This window comes from Eucyclogobius newberryi, unplaced genomic scaffold, assembly GCF_026437365.1.
Source record: "Eucyclogobius newberryi isolate DKJ021-1_F unplaced genomic scaffold, fEucNew1.0.hap1 SCAF_6, whole genome shotgun sequence".
NCBI lineage: Eukaryota > Metazoa > Chordata > Actinopteri > Gobiiformes > Gobiidae > Eucyclogobius > Eucyclogobius newberryi.
Window position 1 is genome coordinate 24,642,385 of NW_027316278.1, and position 21,291 is coordinate 24,663,675.

Below are 21,291 nucleotides of genomic sequence, written 5' to 3' on the forward strand. Positions count from 1 at the left end.
AGATATTCCAAACAAACATTAGGTCACCAACAAAAACAACAGATTTAGTAATTCACTGAACCCTCCAAAATGACGTAGCATAAACAACACAAAATACATCTTTCTAAATATCAGCATGACAACAAAACAAAATAAAAATCATAGTACACTTACCTGGGCACATCGGCCAAGCTCTAGGCAGTTAAGATACTGAAAAATGTGTAATGCCAGTTCATAAGGCAAGTCTCTATCAAAAAACGGAATGTCATTGACCTCGTTCTGAAAAAAGAAAGGAACAATAATAACATTAGCAGTTATTAAAGGTGCGCAATTACACTTTTCAAGTTAAACTCTGTCACAATAAAAACTTTACGGAGACAAAGCCAGGATTAGACTAATTTAGATTGAACAAGTAAAAATGTTAAAAACTGTAGTTTTCTGTCAGATGGAGAACCTTGGTGTTATTGCAATATATTTAAATTCTTGCAATATTGATTATTGTGTACTTTTGCAATACATTGTGCTGCCCCAACATGCATCTCATAACTTTGAACACAAGCCAGTTCAGAAAAGGTTTAGTCTGACAATAAGACTTTGGTCCATCTAAATGGCACACAATTCTACAAAAGGTTATGTTGCAGACATTTCACATTTATCTGATGATTAAACCTGAACTAATAGGTTTAACAACTGTTGGAATCACTAAATATCGTTTGAATATCGCTAATGTCAATATCACCCACTCCTAATTACTCTAGGGTTATTTGAAAGTTTTGACTACAAAATTACAGATATACTATTGTTATAATCTCATACCAGATCCGCAATGAGTTGATCTACCAGCTGCAGATCTTGTCTCTTGACTTTCTTGATCTGCAGATGCTGATGTTGCAGTGACGTCCCCGTGTCTTTCGGTCTTCTCCTTTTAGATCTGTCCTCCTCGATCCTGTCCAACAGAGGGCTCGTCCGTCCATTCAGTAAACTCCTCGCTATGGAAACGTATCTAGGCTGATCTTCATCCTCTGACTTCGCATTGTCATCTTTATCTAAACAAACTTTATTTGTTCGACTAAAGCAACCAGTATTATCGTCTGTTTGCTCATCCGTCTCCACAAAATAACGCCTTTTTGAGTCTTTTTGTCTTACGTCACCTGAATCTTTAATGGAATCGGAATCATTTTTGCAAGTTAATTCTTTTTTCCAGCGTTCCCTAAAAGCAGAAAGGTCCCCGTCTTCTGCCATTTTATACACCGTTATTAACCAATAATAAACAGCATATTTAAATAAGATATAAAGTGCATATTTTACAACACAGAGAAGTGGAAAAGACGAGTGCAAAATACCAAAACAAGTAGCGGTTCTACTTTGTAAATACTCCGAGTAACAACACGCACGGCAACCAAAGTTCCGCATGATTTTAATTCCGCAGGTTTATTATTGAACATTGTCGAGTGGCAGATTAAATCATAAATGCACACAAATTCTACAAAACAGATTCATGTGTGTTACTAGACGTAATTGTTATACATTAAAATACAACAATTTGACATGTATTTGTGAACGCTAAACCTAAGAACACAATGTTCCTGAACTGAATGCTGCACAACAAAAGACTTGGGAGATGAAAGTGGGCAGGAGAGATTCAATAGTTAACCATTGCACTTCTCTTTTGGGAGAAGATGATGATGTAAACCCCACACCATGTGACACACCGTAATGAATAATACAGTAGAGAGAGAGCGCGCGCGGGAGAGGGGACAGTCTAAGGTTGGATGAGGATAAAAAGAGAGTCATTTATCCTGGCGACCAAAAGAAAAGTGCTGTTTATTGCAAGAAAGATGTGCTGGCTGCAGATAGACCAGCCTTTGTTGATGCCGGGAGACTCGTCGTTACCCCGGGGTCCGTCGCCTTGTTCCGTGGCTCAGGTGGTCGCGTCCCGTTTGAGAAGAGTCGGGGACCAAATGGAGAAGAGCTGGTTGGCCGGCGAGGACACGTCTTCGGTGAGGTTTAGCGGGAAGGGACACCTGAGGAGCGCCCTGTGGAGCCTCGCCGTGCTCGTGCTGCTCTTCACCAGGCGACACCTGTAGGGCGCCGGTCAGCAACAGGTGCGTCCGACAAACGACCCACGGGACATTTTAAACTCACGTGGCCTTGTGAAATAAACAATGTGCAATATGTGCGTGTGATTGAAGAGGCTGACCTGTTTAAGCATGATTCACACAACAGGTATTCGAATCAAATCGCGTGACTATGGATATATGTTCACATACACACCGAGCATTAATCTATGTGACTTCTGGAGTTATCAGATTCTTGAAAAGTTATAGTTGATCTAAGTTTGCAGATTTATTCATGATTATTCCGATATGTGCAACTGTTGAGAGTGAAAATTATGCACAAGGGACAAAATAATACAAACATGAAAGAGAAAATGTTAGAATAGTTACTATAAAAAATGTTTAACCAAGTGTATCTTGTGTTTTTATTAGACTATCTTTGTGCATGTAAACACACACCAAAATCAGATATAATTATTGAGTGATCGTATTCTAATTATGAGTTTTTGTTGTTGATGTTGTTGTTGTTGTTTACTGGACACGTAAATGTAGCCAATGACAACCAGGTCACGAAGTGTCACATGCATGCAGCCTGCTTGTAAAAGAAACGCACTAATGAAATCGAGACTATATTTTGTCTTGTGGCTTTCACATGTGCACTCAGTCTTAATAAAGGTCATTTACGGTATTTCTCTTTGTTTAGACGGTGCGTTTTGGCATTTGAGGAGTGAAACCAGACGATGAAACAACATGTCTGCGCAGTTCAGCTGGAAGATCGGTCCATCCAAGTTGGGGACGAAAGTCGGTCAGCAAAAAAAAGTTGGAAGATGCGACCGGGGCTTTTTGTTCATGTTTTGGGGTTGAACAAACAAGAGTGACGACTCAGGCCTTTTATGGATACATTTTGTACACTGATGATGTCAATGAAGCCCTTGAGCCCTTTACTCAGCAGCGCGTCCTGCCTGCAGCGCTCCTGTGCGTGCCTCTGCCTCAGTCTTAAACAGTGATGTAATGCTCTCTTGGTAGACCAGAGAGCAGAGCGTGCTCATCAGACTCCCAGTTCAGACTCCCTGTTCGGGTATGAGTGCACCAGTTTCCAGCGGGGAAAACCCAGTTAACCACGTGATGCAGGTACAGGTTACAAAGAGTTGTAAACAATGCACTATGCTGTCCTCTTTTTCTATAAGCTATTGAACATGTAAATACAGAGAGGAAGGTTGCTTTTATAAATGTTTTCTACAGTGTTTAGATAATGTAGCAAATTTCCAGCGCTTTTGCATCAACCGTTTTCTAAATGCAGTGTTATGTGGTTTTTGTTTGTTATAAAATATACGATATAAGCTATGCTGTGAGTTGTCTCATTTTTCTAATAAAAAAAAAGTTAATTTGTCAATGACTGTACTGTACAAAAATAATGAAGTTGTTTGTAAAATGTTTCTTTAATAACTGAAATATTTTATAATGATTTTAGTAAAGTCATGTTTTTGGAAAAAAATACTTTCTGTGTCCTCTGATTATTAAATACATATATGTTTATTTTTTAAAAAGCAGAATGTACAGGCTCATTGCAGGTGGTTTATTGAGTAACTTTTTCAAAAACACAAGATGACAAGCTGAGTTAAATATGATTATTTCAGACTTGAATATATGTTTAATATAGTGAGGAATTTAAATGTGATATAATCAAACATAAAGAAAGCTGGATGATATTAGTTTAAAATTGAACACAGGAAAAAGGATGAACTTTGATAAGGACTTGACACGTCTTCTCATTCCCTTTTTGAGATCTGCTGAAAGATATTGATGGACGAATTTCTCTTTGAATTGTATTTTTCCACATGAACGCACTCAAATAAATCTATTCTTTCAGTCATACATTCATTCAAAGAAATTAATTAAATACATTCAAATTATACTGAGAACTGGAAAATGATTTTGCATCACCCAGAGACATGACCTTTCCCTTAAAATGCCTTACTACATGTTTCAAACTCAGCACAGCAGATTGTCTACCACTGTTTACAGCGGGCCACATGGTACACAGGATGTATGTGGACTGATGAAGCTTAGTAGATTTGGAAGTGAGCCGAGGTGGTGCCATCTTTCCAGCATCGCGGGGTCTCGATGACTGTGGCTCTGCAGAGAGGACAAGTCCGCTCCCGATCGAACCAAAGACACAGGCAGTCCTCACAGAACACATGCTGCAAAGAAACAATGTAAAAACAACAGTAAGTGAGCAGGGTCACCTCTCCACAGATCTGACCTGATGACCTGATGGCGTCATCTGTTTGTCTCCTCAGAGTGCCATACTGTGGAACATTCCAGGCAAAGCAATATCTCCATGACAAAGTTACATAGTGGACCTTTAAACGAATTTAACTGAGGTTATGTTAAATATTGCCCATGTAATCAGCAATAATCATCTGCCACAGCTTCACAATCGGTTGTCTTGGTCTATATGAATTTTCTTGGTCATTTAGCATATCGGTTTAACTGCTGTTAAAACTATTTTCTCAGGTTTTGGTTTTGTTACTTGTAGATAATGACTTCTTACCTGACAGAGAAGCGCTATGGGGTCTCTGAAATCAGACTGGCAAATAGCACAAATGTCACCAGCCTCACTGCACTGCTGGCTGCCAGCTCGCACTCCATAGTTCTAGACGAAGAAATTATCATTAAACTGTGGCGCTCTGAACTCAAAGACAATATTTCCTTAAATTGGGGGTGAAAAAAAAGGAATCTCACCTGTGTGCCACAAAGGATTACAAATGCCTTGCGTATGGCAGACACACGACCACAGATGTCGAAAGACTGAAAAACAGTAGAACTTAATTTGAACAGTTCATATTTTTATAAACTGTATTGTGTGGGTTTTTTATAATGTGTTTTTAACATTGTAAAGCACTTTGAATAGCACTTTGTATGAATTGTGCTCTATAAATAAATTTGATTGATTTGAACTAACTGAGGAGGTGAGACATTTTCCACAGACATCAACATCATTATCAAAATATAAAAATATGAATTCATTCCATAGTGACATCAGGTGACAAATCGACCGTTAGCATTAATCACCTCCGTATAAGGATGCTCTAGGACCAAGTGTGTGCGCGGTTTTGTAAAACGACAAAATTATTGGAATTTGTCCTCCCACGGTTTCTTATCAAACGTCTTACTGATAATAACATGAATCTTGACGAGTAGATTTGGTTTTGTTTTACTATGTCAGTTTTCCGATGCATGACTCATCTTGAACAAAATAAAACAGTATACTATCAGCTGGAATGTTTCATGGCAAAAAATATTGCTGCAAAAAAAAACTTCCCACAAAGAATCAGACCAAAAATTTTTTGGGAATTTAATTTGAATAGGATGATTGTCAGAAGAGTGGCTGCCAAACTATATTATTAGGCCCGAGCGCCACAAGCTGGCGAGAGGCTTATTAATCCCGTAAGGCCGTGCAAAGCACGGCTGCGAAAGTGCGCACGAAATCGAGCATATATATCCTCCCCATATAAAGCACTCATTTGCCCTAAGTAGCTCACGAATACGTTCCCCATCTCTTGCATGTTCCGTGCATATAAGCATGTAATGCAAAAATTGAACATTATAACTGTATAGAGGGCCAAAAACACCAAGTGGGAGGAGCCCACTCAAAATTAACGAAAGTACCCGTCAGTGACCAGTGACCTTCTTCTTCTTCTTCTTCTTCTTCTTCTTCTTCTTCTTCTTCTTCTTCTTCTTCTTCTTCTTCTTCTTCTTCTTCTTCTTCTTCTTCTTCTTCTTCTTCTTCTTCTTCTTCTTCTTCTTCTTCTTCTTCTTCTTCTTCTTCTTCTTCTTCTTCTTCTTCTTCTTCTTCTTCTTCTTCTTCTTCTTCTTCTTCTTCTTCTTCTTCTTCTTCTTCTTCTTCTTCTTCTTCTTCTTCTTCTTCTTCTTCTTCTTCTTCTTCTTCTTCTTCTTCTTCTTCTTCTTCTTCTTCTTCTTCTTCTTCTTCTTCTTCTTCTTCTTCTTCTTCTTCTTCTTCTTCTTCTTCTTCTTCTTCTTCTTCTTCTTCTTCTTCTTCTTCTTCTTCTTCTTCTTCTTCTTCTTCTTCTTCTTCTTCTTCTTCTTCTTCTTCTTCTTCTTCTTCTTCTTCTTCTTCTTCTTCTTCTTCTTCTTCTTCTTCTTCTTCTTCTTCTTCTTCTTCTTCTTCTTCTTCTTCTTCTTACCCTTCTTCTTCTTCTTCTTCTTACCAACCCCCCTATTTTCTACCCAGTGAACATTGACGAAAAGTCACAAAAATTAGCACACCTCTAAAAATCGTGCCTCTCTACAGTCTGGCTATTTCCTTTTTCTAAAATTAAAAAAATTGGCGCGTCAGCGCCCCCAAATGTACCAAAAATGCATTGAGAGATGGGAAATGACCCAAAAAAAGTGAAGTGAAAGAATTTAATTTGGCGCCACAGCGCCCCCTACAGATTTTATATGGAGGTTAAATGTTTAGTTTTGCGAAATTATATGAAATTTGACACACAACTCAATTTTGGCCCCATCAAAAAAGTCAATGAGACCCATGTCATAATTGTTACGGCTTTGCCGTAGCGATGACCAAAACCTCCCATGTTATTCCAATGGGGAAATCACCAGAACATGTTTACACTTTAGACTTTCATGAACTCCTCTTAGGGCGTTAGCCCTATTACCCTGAAATTTGGTGAGACTCATCTTCAGGGGTGGACCATCAAAAGATAGTCATTTTTATTCAAAGAGTCACGGTGTCTGTGCGGCAAAGCTGCACATTTTGCCAAGAATTCAAAATAAAATTGCTTTTTGATGGTAAAATAAAGGGGAGAAGATGTGACAGCGTCACAGATTCAGCAGTAGGCATTGGGTTAGCGCCTCCTCCTCTTGCGGCGTGGCGGCGGCGTGGCGAGGGCCGATCATTGCCGCTTGCGGCTATATTTATTATTATTATTATTATTATTATTATTATTATTAATGTATTGTTTTTATGATTATTACTCATCTTTATTGCCAAATGACATAACGACATTCGACATTAGTTGGAGCAGGGACCACCCTTCTCATATCAGGTGTTTATTTTCATATGATGCCAACTTCATAAAGGCAAACACTTAGATGAAAAGAAAATACCTTGCAGAGACTGTAGATTATGATGAGTGCAGCCCCTAGAAAGTAGCTGTTAGAAGGGTCCTCCCCCATGATGTATTTGTACCAGAGCTGGATGGGCACCAGAGTCCGGAACAACTGGCTCAGCTCTTCAATCAGCAGGTAGCACTTTCCCTGTAAAAACATACCAAATTATTCAGGAGGCAGCCTGATAGACATTCACTAAATATGGTAAGCTAGCATTGATTGACCAATTCCCTCAAAAGTGGACAAAACTACTTAAGGATTTAAATATGAAATCCCACAATAAAAATTCATCAAAAACAGGAAAGACTCAACAGCTTCGGGCCATTTTTCTATCTAGTCAAGTGCAGTGCGGTATTAAAAGCTTAAAAAACAGCACGCCTCCAGCCCAAACATGGCGGTGGTCCAGAGCGCCACAGTTTCACAGCAGTATGTGCAATTTCCCCACACTGTTTGTGAAACTGGCAGCCGCTCTCTCCACCTGCTACCCCGCGCCTGCATTAAGCCTAGCCCTACGGGGGTTACACAGCGGCTCGAGAGGACCTGCAATGCCCTCCATAATCAGACGCAAGAAATGAACTCAACTGTTGAAATGAGAATTGGGGACTGAATAGACTTGAGTTCTAGTATCTGAAAGTTAGCATAATATTGCAACTTTTCTAGTGGTGGAGATGCTTGTCTCCAAGGACATGTGTTTTATCAGGACTGTTAAACTTATTTATCTCCATGAAGGAAAGCAGGTTGCAGACCCCCTATTAGGAATCTTACTTATAAAAGTGAATTCCTTTTTTAAAAATTTTCTCCACCCAGAGATCATGCGATGTTGGTCTGGCTCAGGAATGAACCCAGCGACAGCACTAACCACTCTGCCACTGTGCAGCCCTCTATATATAGAGATGCATCATTAAAATTGTTTGAATATTGAGTATATCTTTTATAGTTTTGATTAACTGATTATGAATAAAAAAATATGTTAATTTATTATTTATAAGTTATTAGTTATTCATGGTGATATTTCTGCATGTTTGTGATTAATTTTATAAGCATTTCACTATGCTGGTAATCAAATCTAAACTAATATGTTGACATGCCATGTTTTGATACATTTCTGTTGGCTTGACATAATATGTCTGACTATCGTTATTGGGACCATTTTTTAAAAATGTAGATATTCATTTTAGTCAATACGTCTGCAATCTGACGGTTAAAAGGCAAATTCTAACCCAGAATTCTTGGGGACAAAAGTTAAATCTTGATTCACTGATTGCCCCTGTGGCATCCCAGCGTGTGTAATGACTTCCTGGATTGTATTTGACAGAGATTGATGACTGGAAGTGAAGAGACGTAAGCAGCCTGGTCGGTAGAGGAAGATGGCCCACGCTAGCAGCCAATTCATCCTCTGTATTGTCCCCTCAGCTTGGTATCCCACTGTGCCCATCACACCCACGCAGAAACTGTCAAATCTAAGGTTTGGACTGAGGCCAAAAAGTAGAGTTCCTGCCAGCCATTTGATTTTTCTTTAATAGGTTTTTAACATAAAACACTATTTTAGGTGGTTTACACACATTTCTGCTTTGCTTCAACTGCAAAAGGTGGAAATTTGGATTTGGAAATATCTTTTATTATGTTGTTTTTGCATTGCCTTAATACAAGAATTAACAAAAAAAAAAATACAATTAATGTTTGTATAACTAAAGTACTAACTACCTTGTCCGAATGTTTACTTTTATATTAGTTCAGGGAAACAAAGACAAATGCGACTAAGCTAACAACAACATATGACTAAATAGAACCGGTTTTCACTTGTATTGAGAACTGCTATTATGCTAGAATGTTTTTTTGCATCCAGACGTTGATGTGGCAGCAAATCCACTCAGATTACTTCACACCAAGTCCACACTGCTTGGCCTGGGTTAACAGAGACCAAATCAGGGCACATCTCCTGTCAGAGCTAATCACAGACAGTTGACAAGACGTGTGTGTATGTTTTTGTTGTGAATGGAGTGAACAGGTAATGGTTCAGGTCCGGGGAGGGATGAGCTCACTCTTGCTAACCCCTGGAGGGCAAATGATCTCAGTTGTTGGCTGCTGTGGTTCTGATAGGCCCGTGGCTACGTTTATCAGTGGAAAATGTTCATCCTAATAATTTGTGTCCTCTGCCCTTGCTGCCCTACACACAAACTAGATGAATCCGAGCAACACCTGTCCATCTCATTGAGTGCACTGATATTGTTTGGCCTGAGGCTGCACTTTGCACTCGACTGGTGCAGACCTTATGAATACAGAGCAGCCGCACACTGGGAGCCCGCAGCACTGTCCCCACTATGGAGGTTTTCATTAGATGTTGAAAATTAATACCCATTGTAGGACCATTTAATTTAGACTTAAGTTTAGTTTGGATGGTTTACAATTTCCATTTCTCGTTAATGAGATTAATTGTACAGTATTCTCAGAAGAGGGTAGAGTAGGCAAAATGTGTACTAAAGTAAGAGTAACATTACTTTATTATAAAGTTTTTTTAAAAAGGAGAAGTACTTGAGTACTGAATAACGGTTTGGGTGTAAAATGCATATAAAATCAGATTAATGATAGGCAGATAATACATTTAATAATATATGTATTTTGTCACTTCGAAAAAATAAACAACATTACAAAAACAATATATATTTGAAGGTAAAGCGAATAAAGTGCAAATGCTCGAATCATTCAATGTTATCAACATAAAGCTTTTGTCACTATCGACTTACTCACAGTGGGAAGAGTAACCAAAACATTTACAAATGTATAATTTAATCAAAAAGTTACGAACTTAAATGTAGCTTAGCACAATTCACATGGAAGTACTGACTTCATGTTTGATCAAACTGTGCTTATGTTTAAGCTTATTTGAAATTCTGTTCATCAGTCATGGATTAAAATGTTCAAGTCCTTACTTATAGGAACAAATAGCTATATGCGAGCTATTAAGCAATTTACACCCCTCAGGCACAGGTGCCTCGAGTAATGCCCTCTAGGCATCAAAGAAGGGTAGTAATTAGTTGTGTGACGGCGTCATAGGGTTAATTTAAAATGATTATAACAGGGACCAGAGTTTGTGTCCTGGAATTAATTTTAACTCAAGATTATGATTTCCTTTTGGTGCCCACACAAACACATACTATTACCAGTATTAACATGCTATAATTTAGTAGTTCAGCGGTTTGAAGAGATGTAGGACTAGTGACTTATTTTCAAGTCACTTCTGGGACTCGTGACTCGACTTAAACATGGTTAGCGATTATTTATTTATTTATTTTCACCTAAAAATAATATATGTGATAAATGGTTACCAAACTCCTCAAGGGGTTGTATGTGGTAACTTATAAACATATAATATACATATAAATAGCATATTAGGCTCTAAAAAAATAAAAACAGTACAAAATATTTGATTGTGACTTGTGACTTGACTTGATATTCAGGCAAGTGGACTTGGATTTGGACTTAAACTTCACTAGTTACAGCTCTCAAGCTCTCAAGCCCTTATACTGCCAACTTGTTAGTTTGTGTTAGTGCACAATTGGTAAAGTAAAAAGAAAACTCTTAAATGGGCAGGACTTGTGACTCGGACTCGGTTTTAATTGACTCTTTTATTGTAATGACCAGCTTGAACTTGTAAAATGAGGATTTTTATTGGGAGACCTGAGATCTTGACTTGGACTTGACTTGAACTTGATAAATGAGGACTTGACCTCAAGGATTGTGACTCAACTACAACCCTGTTTAAGATAATACACCAACCAAGAGCTGGATCAACAACACAATGTACTACAGCTTTTTTGGGTTTGGTCATTTCTTACCCTAGATTTGAAGGCCAACATAATATTGGGCAGGAAAAGGACGAAACATTTCAGGCCAATGGTGAAGTACTTGAGGACAAAGTCTGTGATGCCCACGATCCAAATAAGATCAAAAAAGTCAAAACTGTCAAGGTTTGGTTTGGCAAATATGAGGCTAGAAGAAAGAGAAAAACACTTAGTACAAGTAGTAAAACAAGTAGTATTATTGTGAAGTTAATAGTAAAGAAAATACAACAAATATTCAGGAAAAGACATGATAATAATAATAATAAATATAGCCGCAAGCGGCAATGATCGGCCCTCGCTACGCCGCCGCCACGCCGCAAGAGGAGGCCCAATTGTCCTTTTATTACGCCTACTGCTGAATCTGTGACGCTGTCACATCTTCTCCCCTTTGTTTTACCATCAAAAAGCAATTTTATTTTGAATTCTTGGCACAATGTGCGGCTTTGCCGCACAGACACCGTGACTCTTTGAATAAAAATGTGGATAACTTTTGATGGTCCACCCCTGAAGATGAGTCTCACCAAATTTCAGGTTAATAGGGCTGACGCCCTAAGAGGAGTTTGTGAAAGTCTAAAGTGTAAACATGTTCTGGCGATTTCCCCATTGGAATAACATGGAAGGTTTCGGTCATCGTTACGGCAACGCCATAACAATTATGACATGGGTCTCATCGACTTTTTTGATGGGGATTCTAAAATTGAGTTGTGTGTCAAATTTCATATAATTTCGCAAAACTAAACATTTAACCTCCATATAAAATCTGTAGGGGGCGCTGTGGCTCCAAATTAATTTATTTCACCTCAAGTAGGTTTAGGGCAAAGAGTTTAACAACTGATTCTTATTTGACGCAATTCGGACTTTATCTGCGCAAACGGCAGAAATGTAAAATTTGGGAGATTTCTGAAATTCTTGCTACAGTTTGCGGCTTCGCCGCTCAGAGACCGTGACAGGTTATGGATAACTTTTGATGTCCCACTCCTCAGTAGCATTTTCACCAAATTTCAGCTTTTTAGGGCCACCGCCCTGGGAGGAGTTCGTAAAAGTACGACGTTTGGAAAAACTCCGAAGTCATTTTAGCCATTTTTGAAGCAATATGGCCGACATTTGGTTGGGCGGACGGCGTTGCCGTAATAATATTTTTTACTTCTCTTGTCACCATCTACCTCTGCGCCAAATTTCATGATTCTACGATCAGATTTTTTTTGGGTCATTTCCCATCTCTCAATGCATTTTTGGTACATTTGGGGGCGCTGACGCGCCAATTTTTTTTATTTTAGAAAAAGGAAATAGCCAGAATGTAGAGAGGCACCATTTTTAGAGGTGTGCAAATTTTTGTGACTTTTCGTCAATGTTCACTGGGTGAAAAATAGGGGGGTTGGTCCCGAGAAGAAGAAGAAGAAAGAAAGAAAGAAAGAAAGAAAGAAAGAATAATATTCCGATGCGAAAACAATGTTTCCCATTTTTCAAATATCATGAACTATACATTTTCTCCTACCTCATGGTGTGGGTCCCTGGTCACTGACGGGTACTTTCGTTAATTTTGAGTGGGCTCCGCCCACTTTGTGTTTTTGGCCCTCTATACAGTAATAATGTTCAATTTTTGCATTACATGCTTATATGCACGGAACATGCAAGAGATGGGGAACGTATTCGTGAGCTACTTAGCGCAAATGAGTGCTTTACAATTTAAAGTGCTCGTTTAGGGCGTACTTTTGCCCGTTTACAACGGTAAAGTTCCATTTTCCTACTACTAATTAGTATGCACGGGGCGCGCGTGAGTGAAGGAGTGCGTTAGTGAGTGTTTGGAAGTGGGCGAGCGCTTTGCGCTCGATTTCGTGCGCACTACGTGCGCACTTTCGCAGCCGTGCTTCGCACGGCCTTACGAGATTAATAGGCCTCTCGCCAGCTTGTGGCGCTCGGGCCTAATTAAAGCCGCAAGCGGCATCCAACGGCCCTCGCGGGCCGCCGGCCTTCCGACTCTGCTCTCTGCATTTTACAGAGATGGCGCTAACGCGCCCTCATTGTCTAAGAACTAAGACAGTGACACATTGGACATGTACAATGCTGTTCTTAACCAGTGCAAATGAACACAAATATCGGTCGAATGTGCGGCTCCAGCACACAGAGACCGTGTGCCTTCGGCAGCGTTGCAGGAGCAATAGGCCCTCCGCCCTGCTGGGGCTCGGGCCTAATAATATTCCGATGCGAAAACAATGTTTCCCATTTTTCAAATATCATAAACTATACATTGGTGTGGGTCCCTGGTCACTGACGGGTACTTTCGTTAATTTTGAGTGGGCTCCGCCCACTTTGTGTTTTTGGCCCTCTATACAGTAATAATGTTCAATTTTTGCATTACATGCTTATATGCACGGAACATGCAAGAGATGGGGAACGTATTCGTGAGCTACTTAGCGCAAATGAGTGCTTTATATGGGGATGACGACCGCTTTGTGGTCGTCATCTCAATGTAAAGTGCTCGTTTAGTGCGCACTTTTGCACGGGCTTCGCCCGTTTACAACGGTAATGTTCCATTTTCCTACTACTAATTAGTATGCACGGGGCGTGCATGAGTGAAGGAGTGCGTTAGTGAGTGTTTCACTTTCGCAGCCGTGCTTCGCACGGCCTTACGAGATTAATAGGCCTCTCGCCAGCTTGTGGCGCTCGGGCCTAATAAACCACACGCACACACAAATTACTCACAGGGTAAAACTAGAACACAAACACCCCCAAAATTTCACAAGAAATGACAGCAGTTGGGGTAACGCAGTCCATTCGTGCATATGTGTACCTGTTCTGAAGCTCTTCATTGCGAAACGTGTAGTAGATATAGACTATATTTCCTGCGAGGAACAACAGGATCCACATAGCAACTAGCAGAGAGCGATGCTCCTAGTAACACAGATGAGATTCACTCACACAATTCTAATTCTTCATCACAACATTAGAAGAAGAGCAATATTGATAAATAAGACACTTTCTATTACAAAAGACTAAAACAAAATGCAAACAAATTTAAAAAGCACCAGCACAGAGTAGTTTGCATTAACAAATCAATTAAAATCATATAGAATACACTTTAAATGATTACCCTTAATGCAACTTGGTGCTTTAAAGATGAGTTGGCGTATGCAAAGGTACAAGCCATCCCCACGCAGATGGCTAAACCTAGAAGAGAGAAAAACAATGATGGATCTTATTTTTCCTTTTCAAAACAGTTGAAATAAATACCTAGCTTGTGTTGAAAGCAGACTTTGGCCAGCAGGATGAGGATAAAGGGGATGCCTCGCTGCAGCCAGGTGACTACTGCCTTCAGCTCAGACAGCGCTGGAGCTGGAGTGGCCTGGTCCTCCTGAGAGTCCTCCCTGGAGCCATGCCTCTCAGAGCCAGCTGCTGTAGTGGCCTGTTGGAGCAGGGAGGGGGTCCGGTGCTGCAGGGGCTGGTGGTGGAAGTGGTGGTGATGGGAATGGTGGTGGTGGTGGTGCTGAGGCGGACGAGGAAGGAAAGGGCCAACCTCACTGTGATGGGGGCCACCTTCATCCCTGGAAGAGGTGGTCATCTGGATAAAAACGTCAGGAGGCGAGCCCAGGACTAAGCCAGCCGCCTGGAATTGAGCTGAGGACACGGAACAGGAGGGAACGCCCACCAGGCCAGAGAAGATCTGTTGCGGTGAGGTTGGCGATTCCGGTTTTAAGCAGTTAAACACACCACCCTCATCCAGGCTACTCTCCGACCCCAGGGTTTGGCTACGGCTCCTGGGAAAAGACAAAAAACCCATGGCTAATTGTTGTTTTTGTTTCTGATATTAAAAGAAGAAATGGAATATTTTCTGACATAAAAAACAAAACATTTCAAACGGTAGTCATCTGGACTATGTTGAAAGAAATGTTTCAATCTGAAGGAGCTGGTCTGAGAAGCTAGACTTTATACTGCCCAGAGCTAAATTGGCCTGAACCTCAGGGAGGGGTTGTGCACAAAGCAGTATAAAAGGCTGGACTAATGAGGCCTTACGATATTATCTGACGTTGAAATATATATGACGAGATACATATTGTTATAAAATTAGCTTATAATTCAGACTTCCTATAAGTGATCTGTTCTTTTCTTCTGTATCTACCTCTGTATCTACCTGCGTTGCACCAATTAAATTTCCCCATGTGGGACAATAAAGGATTATCTTATCTTATCTTAATTGACAATAGACTACTAGTAAACCCATCTATTTTGCTCACTGAATTAGGAACCACTGGGCCATAGAACACCCAGACATGCTTCAATAGAAACAATAAGTGTTTGTCGACAATCATAATAGAAAACTCGATGGCCTGTTCTCCCACCTTTCTGAGGGCATGCCATCCGTGTTGCTGCTATGTCTCCTCTGCATTGCACAGCACCTGTCACATGGCCCAGCTCTGAAAAACAACACCAAGGGCCATTTATTCATTAGATTTACGTTTTATTTGAGCCTGCAAATCAATAAACGACGGCGTGTTTTTACCGGAATATGCTCGCACATCACTTCTGCCTGGCTGGTCATTGGTGTCGTTGATGGGGAGGCTTTGTGGTGATGCTGAGACGCTGCCCTGTATCCCTGCGTCCCCCGCGTCAACCACTTCCTGTAGGGTAGGACATGTGATCCATATAAACCAATCAGAGGCATCCTTGCGCCCCACCACTTCCGCAAGTTGAATATATGTTTTGCTGTTTTAGCTGTCAAAGTATGCTGGGAATGCATATACTGTACAACAGCTTTTGTTTAATCCGCTGTATTTAGGCGCTTTTTGTTGTATCGAGGGTCAAAACACAGCGTAGTGGGATAATTTTTCGAAAATCGCATTATTTAATTCTTATCTGAGATATAGCGGTGCTACGACGCTAAAGTGAAGCTAACAACGCTAACAGAAGAAGCTACTTGCATCTGCGTGCCTACAAACTCGCATTCAATCAATTTCAGGGCTAAGTTTCTCACGTTTTTGCTCTGTGGATCGCTCTGAAATCCTAATCATGGGCTAACTCCAAGGACATTTGTGGGACCAAGCGCTGACCTTGCACCAAAACCTTTTTTACACTATACAATTGGCACTTGGGGTTTGCATCGCCTCGAAGGTTAGAAAGCCCTCAACACAAGAGTCGCGGAGGAAGACTGTTTGGGAGCTCCCAGTCTCCAAAGGCCATGCGATGATGATGATGCTGCGACGCCTGCTGAGGAAGCGCTGGGTGCTCGGTGTGGTCTTTGGGTTGTCTCTTATCTATTTCCTCACTAGTACATTTAAACAGGTATTTTTGCCAATCAAGATGCGTATTTGTGCAATATTAAGCCTGATTACATATTTTGAAGCATGATATATTGCTTCAGTATATATCACGATAAACGAATATTATGCCAATAACAATAAAGCAGGATAATGCCATTAAATCATTGTTTTATATGTATACAGTATCTGAAAATGTATGCTATATACATATAAACTATTTATTCGTTCAAAGCTTTCCTTATTAATTTATTTTATTTAAAAATATCCCCACTAATACAAATAAAATGTACATGCAATAAATATTGTGCTCCAAAATGTATTGTACCATCAATCATCTATTAAACAATAAGTCAACCATCCATCCAAAAGTAATTTTCAATTTGAAGGAGCTGGTCTATAGCTAAACTTTATCCTGCTCTGAGCAAAACTGGCCCCCAGTCTAGCTTCTCAGACCAGCTCCTTCAACTTGAAAACGTTTTGATTTGGAAAAAAAAAAAAAAATGTTTAGAAGACTACCTTTTGAACATCTTTATACAATAGATCGCTCCCAGTTTATTGGTTCTCGTGAAAAACCGATGTGTTGCGTAGTATTAATGGTGATTTTAAGTACCGGTAAGTGATTAAACACTATATTTAACAATTCTTATTTTCCTCAGGAGGAAAGGACCATAAGGGATCGAACACTCTTGGAAGTCAAGGTTTCCGACCACCGCATCCCATGGAAAGTGCGCTTCAACCTAGGCAACAGCAGCCGACAGATCACTCAGTGTAGAAACTCGATTCAGGGAAAAACCCTGCTCACAGATGAACTCGGTACTACTGATATTCTACAGTAGATCCTGCTTTTGGTTAATGCACCATATTTTTACAGGATAACAATTCTGTTTTGCAGGTTATGTTTGCGAGCGAAACGATTTGCTGGTCAACGGCTGCTGTAATGTCAATGCTCCCAGCACAAGGCAGTACATTTGCAAAAGCTGCCTTGCCAATGGTTGTTGCAGCATATACGAATATTGCGTATCTTGCTGCCTCCAGCCTGACAAGGTAATCTACCTCATCACTGACGAGTTTTGTACATATGTGATAACCATCACAAGCTCCAAACGCTATAGGAACCTGATCGAAATCTCCACTGATAAATTGACTCCTCTTATCTCTGTTCTGTTCAACAGCAACTTCTACTTGAGCACTTCTTGAACCGGGCTGCAGAAGGTTTCACTAATCTCTTCACAGCTGTAGAAGATCATTTTGAATTGTGCCTGGCAAAGTGTAGAACCTCTTCACAAGTATGTTTGATGTTTGAAACAAAATGTATTAAGTCATTAACCACAATAGACTATTGATATCTATGATGATACAAATATGTTTTTTATTAGTTTTAGGTTTGAATTGCAAAGCTGTCATTTAGTAACTTTGTTAATATATTTGTTTATTTCTGCAGAGTGTCCAACATGAAAACACCTATCGAAATCCTCAAGCCAAGTACTGTTATGGCGAGAGCCCACCAGAGCTGCTTCCTATATGACATTCTGTCTCTGAAACTACAGAGGTACATTTACAGACCACTGTTTGGAGCTCTGTTCTTCAGATTCCTCTGCTGAAATGAGACACGTAAATGGACCTCAAATGGGACAATATTGATTGTGTCTTTCTATTATTTACACTTCATAAGTGCGTCAACATTTTCACACATTCATCCATGATGATCATCACTGGCAGCTCATTTCATGACAAAGGAAACATTTCTTCCATTGAGGACAAACTTCATGTTTTGTTTTTATTGTAGAACAACAATGTATGTGTCAATCTGTCTTTTGTGCATGTTTATTAAAGTTATTTATTTTTTAAAGTTGCACAAAATATTTTACTTTTTTTTCATGTTGAAAAACAAAAAAGAAAACCTAGAATACAACAGTGTTAACATAATCCATAAAAAAAATATATTTTTTTGTCTTTGAAAATAATGAAACTTTCTAATTAAATTTTAATTGATCGGTTAATTTGAGGAGAAGGTGCCCCACATTAATCTTTGTTACAGTTTGGTTGTTGTACCATATCTCATTGACTGAAGTCTGACAGACTTATCGCCTTTCCCAGCGCTGTCCATCTGTCCACTGCTTCACCAGTGTACAGTAATTGGAGTCCAAAGCAGTGACTTCTTTAAAGGTGATTTTATCTGCCTTACCTCAGGCAACACACTAGCTCACAGGGGAGAGCCGAGCCAGAGTAAAACAATTAATCATTGTGAAGGCTGAGAAAACAAACTGGCATAATTAGGAAATGTAATGGAAGGCCCTCTCATTTGGCACATTGATTAATTACTATCACTTGGGATTGGCCAAAAAGGACAAAGCACTTTTAGAAATTGATACTTTGCGTTGAGCATTTTATTGCAAAAAGATCAAACAAGATTTCAACATTGACATTTACAATCCATTCAAATGTTACAAATTCTGACAGTGTAAATAGACTGTTGTTAAAAAAGATGACCACTTCCTTCTACGTACGCTCGGTGCTTGATGGCTCTTTGCTTGGGGTGTAGTCTCCAGCTCTTCTTGGACCTTGGCTTTGGGAGCCGGGTCTGCAGCCACTGCAGATAGTGTGTGGCTGCTGTCAGGAGAGTGTGGCACCACTGCTTCCTCTCAAAGGTTCTCGGGGGCATCTCAGGTGGTGCAGGAGAAGGTGAGCACTTCCCTCCCAGAACATCCTGCAAACAAGATGCTAGGAAACCCACTCTGGACACGGACTCCTTCAGCACCCTGTGAAGGGACACGTCTTCAGGGTTCAGATCGTTACACTGGTCATCGAGGATCTTTTCTAGACCTTGGGCTAAAAAAAGCAGGCTGCACTGTACTTTAGCCCCAATAACAGAGGAGTTCTGCTCCACAGTGAGCTCAGGGAAACCAGGCAGCCAGGTACCAATGTGCTTTCCATTGGCTTCATCCTGCAAACAACACAGATCCACTCAACATACTGCGCTTGTGACAAAAAAGTTAAAGCTTTTAACTAACCCCTTATCAAAAGGGTCTATTTTGTCCTAAAATTACCCCAAATTTAAACTGAAGACTTCTGAACACCTTCAAATACAAAAGACTGGACTCTTTGTGAAGCTCTGTGTAATTTTGACCTCTGATGTATCTACTTTACTCTGTGTTGCAAGCTATGCACAAAAAATATTGGTTGTTTGTAGTACAACCCGGAGATTAAATTAAGAAATAATTATATTTTAAAAATACATGCAAATATTAATTCACATACAGAACTTTTTGTTACATGGAGCTCTACTTACAAACTGAGTTAAACTGATTTCCACAAGCCGTTTGGTCAAAGAAGCCAGTTGTTTTGGTTTGCATGATAAACCGAAACTCTTTGGGAAGTGACTTGGATCCACAGTGTGCAGCATGACTAACACCCAGGGCAAAACTATCTCCAAACCTGCAAAATTGAAATGCAAAAAACACGAGTTAAGTGAAATTAAGTAAAGAATGATGACCACTAGCCAAAAGAATAAGGTACCTGCTTTGTAATGCATGCTGGATTTGAATTCTTCTGAATCTATGACTGTTTTATATGGGTGCATTTCAAAGAGGAGTGTGACAAGGCTGAAGATAAGCTTATCTAAATCTTACTCACATCCTTCACTCTGCATCAACTCATAATGATCAATGTGTGTCGCTGTCTTTTGACACTGTAGAATTTACTAAATTGGCAGTTATTTTTTATTTATATTTTTCTGTATTTAGTAATTCTATTTATTTTTACTCCATTCTATTTGGTTCATTGTCCTGATGACACTTGGTAAAATGGCTAACCACAAGATCAGTGCAGTGAGTAAATATGTCATAATTTGGGGAAGTACACATCATACAACTCATTTCTAAGCAAACAAGCTCACACATTTAATTTAGGACAAAAGACATGAATACACAGAGTCTTTGTAGAAGATGCACTTGTCCACCAACCCAAAGGTCAGTGGTTCAAATCCCACTTTGAACTTTACATATTGTCATTGAGTCCTTAGGCACTTCATCTTGCTTGCCTGTAATGAATGTGGCTTTTTCGCTCTACCCCAGGGCAGCTGTGGCTACAGATGTTATGATGATTACCACCATCAAATATGGAGAATGCATAATAGTGTAATATTTTATTGAGTCTTCTTGAAGTGCAATTCATTGACATGAACAATAAATAAAACAGTTGAAACATTTAATTGATACAAGTAATAAATAATGTACATACAATTTTGAAATAAATATGTTGAAATCACATTAACAGTATACAAATAAATATAGTTTATAATCCTTTTATAAAACATATACCTACTACTTAATTAAATCAAATATGTAGGCCTATACTATAAAGCAGAGCTCTAGGGTCCATGATACTGTGTCATCTGTGGCCCGTGCAGTTTGACCTGGAGAAGAACCTGTTCCACATTATTGAGCCACTGTAGCAGCCTGAGGAGCACAGCCCAGCCGTACACTTTCATCCTGTATCTGTGCATGTGATCCACCTCCAGAGGAGCAGGTGTTGGAGGCACAGCAGCCTGTGGCTCCAGGACTTTGAGAAGGTGCTGGACAGAAGAGGCTAAATATTCACATCTGGTCGAGACATGATTCAAGAGCTTTGTTAGTTGCCCGTTATTGTTCCATTGCTTTTGATTGTAGTGTTTTACTCGATGAACATGCATTCTGAAAAGCATGGCCTTGCTGAAAATGTGCTGCAGTCTCGATTTAATACTGACACCACCAATGGTACTATCAGGTACCTCAGCAGGAACTGAAGTGTTTCTGTGACCATACAAGCGATTCTGAAAAAACAAAACATAGATTTACATTTATATAGGGAGGTAAGTTATTGCCTGAACTTCTCAAGCTCTCTAAACCAGGAAAGAACAACCTTTTTTTTTTATCACTGAGGGCCACATATTGAAGCGAGGACCACGTGACTAATGAAAGTGTGTGTTCAGCATGTTTGTCATCACACCTTTATGTCAAAACTGTTTGAGGGACGCATTTGGGG

The 21,291-nt window shown here is 39.8% G+C and overlaps 3 protein-coding genes and 1 long non-coding RNA gene across 5 annotated transcripts in view; 1 reads left to right on the forward strand and 3 right to left on the reverse strand.

Moving 5' to 3' along the window:
* The window catches only part of fbxw8 (F-box and WD repeat domain containing 8), a 36,000-nt gene extending 34,635 nt beyond the window's left edge, over nt 1-1,365 (reverse strand). Inside the window, exons 1-2 of the mRNA XM_072433540.1 lie at nt 796-1,365; nt 154-258 (exon numbers count right to left, since the gene is read on the reverse strand). Of these exons, the coding sequence (XP_072289641.1) occupies nt 154-258; nt 796-1,221 (531 nt within the window). The 5' untranslated portion in view covers nt 1,222-1,365. The remainder of the gene's footprint in view (nt 1-153; nt 259-795) is intronic.
* Nucleotides 1,366-3,731: 2,366 nt separating this feature from the next.
* rnft2 (ring finger protein, transmembrane 2) lies at nt 3,732-15,655 on the reverse strand. 2 transcript variants are annotated; one of them, XM_072433050.1, is made up of 10 exons: nt 15,513-15,655; nt 15,352-15,426; nt 14,246-14,769; nt 14,106-14,182; nt 13,806-13,906; nt 11,009-11,162; nt 7,170-7,319; nt 4,782-4,847; nt 4,591-4,692; nt 3,733-4,237 (listed from the first exon to the last, which is right to left on the reverse strand). In XM_072433050.1, exons 2-10 carry the CDS (start codon nt 15,396-15,398, stop codon nt 4,103-4,105), a joined length of 1,356 nt encoding a protein of 451 aa, XP_072289151.1. In that variant the 5' UTR covers nt 15,399-15,426; nt 15,513-15,655; the 3' UTR covers nt 3,733-4,102. The 2 variants fall into 2 exon arrangements, with proteins under 2 accessions (XP_072289152.1, XP_072289151.1); XM_072433051.1 differs by lacking the exon at nt 15,513-15,655 and having other exon boundaries at nt 3,732-4,237; nt 15,352-15,425.
* A 29-nt stretch (nt 15,656-15,684) lies between these two features.
* On the forward strand, nt 15,685-18,118 carry spring1 (SREBF pathway regulator in golgi 1). Its single transcript, XM_072433052.1, has 5 exons — nt 15,685-16,291; nt 16,926-17,082; nt 17,162-17,313; nt 17,442-17,555; nt 17,711-18,118. The coding sequence occupies exons 1-5, from the start codon at nt 16,193-16,195 to the stop codon at nt 17,792-17,794; spliced, it is 606 nt and encodes a 201-aa protein (XP_072289153.1). The 5' UTR covers nt 15,685-16,192; the 3' UTR covers nt 17,795-18,118.
* A 972-nt stretch (nt 18,119-19,090) lies between these two features.
* LOC140346947 (uncharacterized) lies at nt 19,091-19,823 on the reverse strand. The gene is made up of 2 exons (XR_011924346.1): nt 19,559-19,823; nt 19,091-19,213 (listed from the first exon to the last, which is right to left on the reverse strand). It is a non-coding gene; the product is annotated as an uncharacterized lncRNA (long non-coding RNA).
* Nucleotides 19,824-21,291: the final 1,468 nt, after the last annotated feature.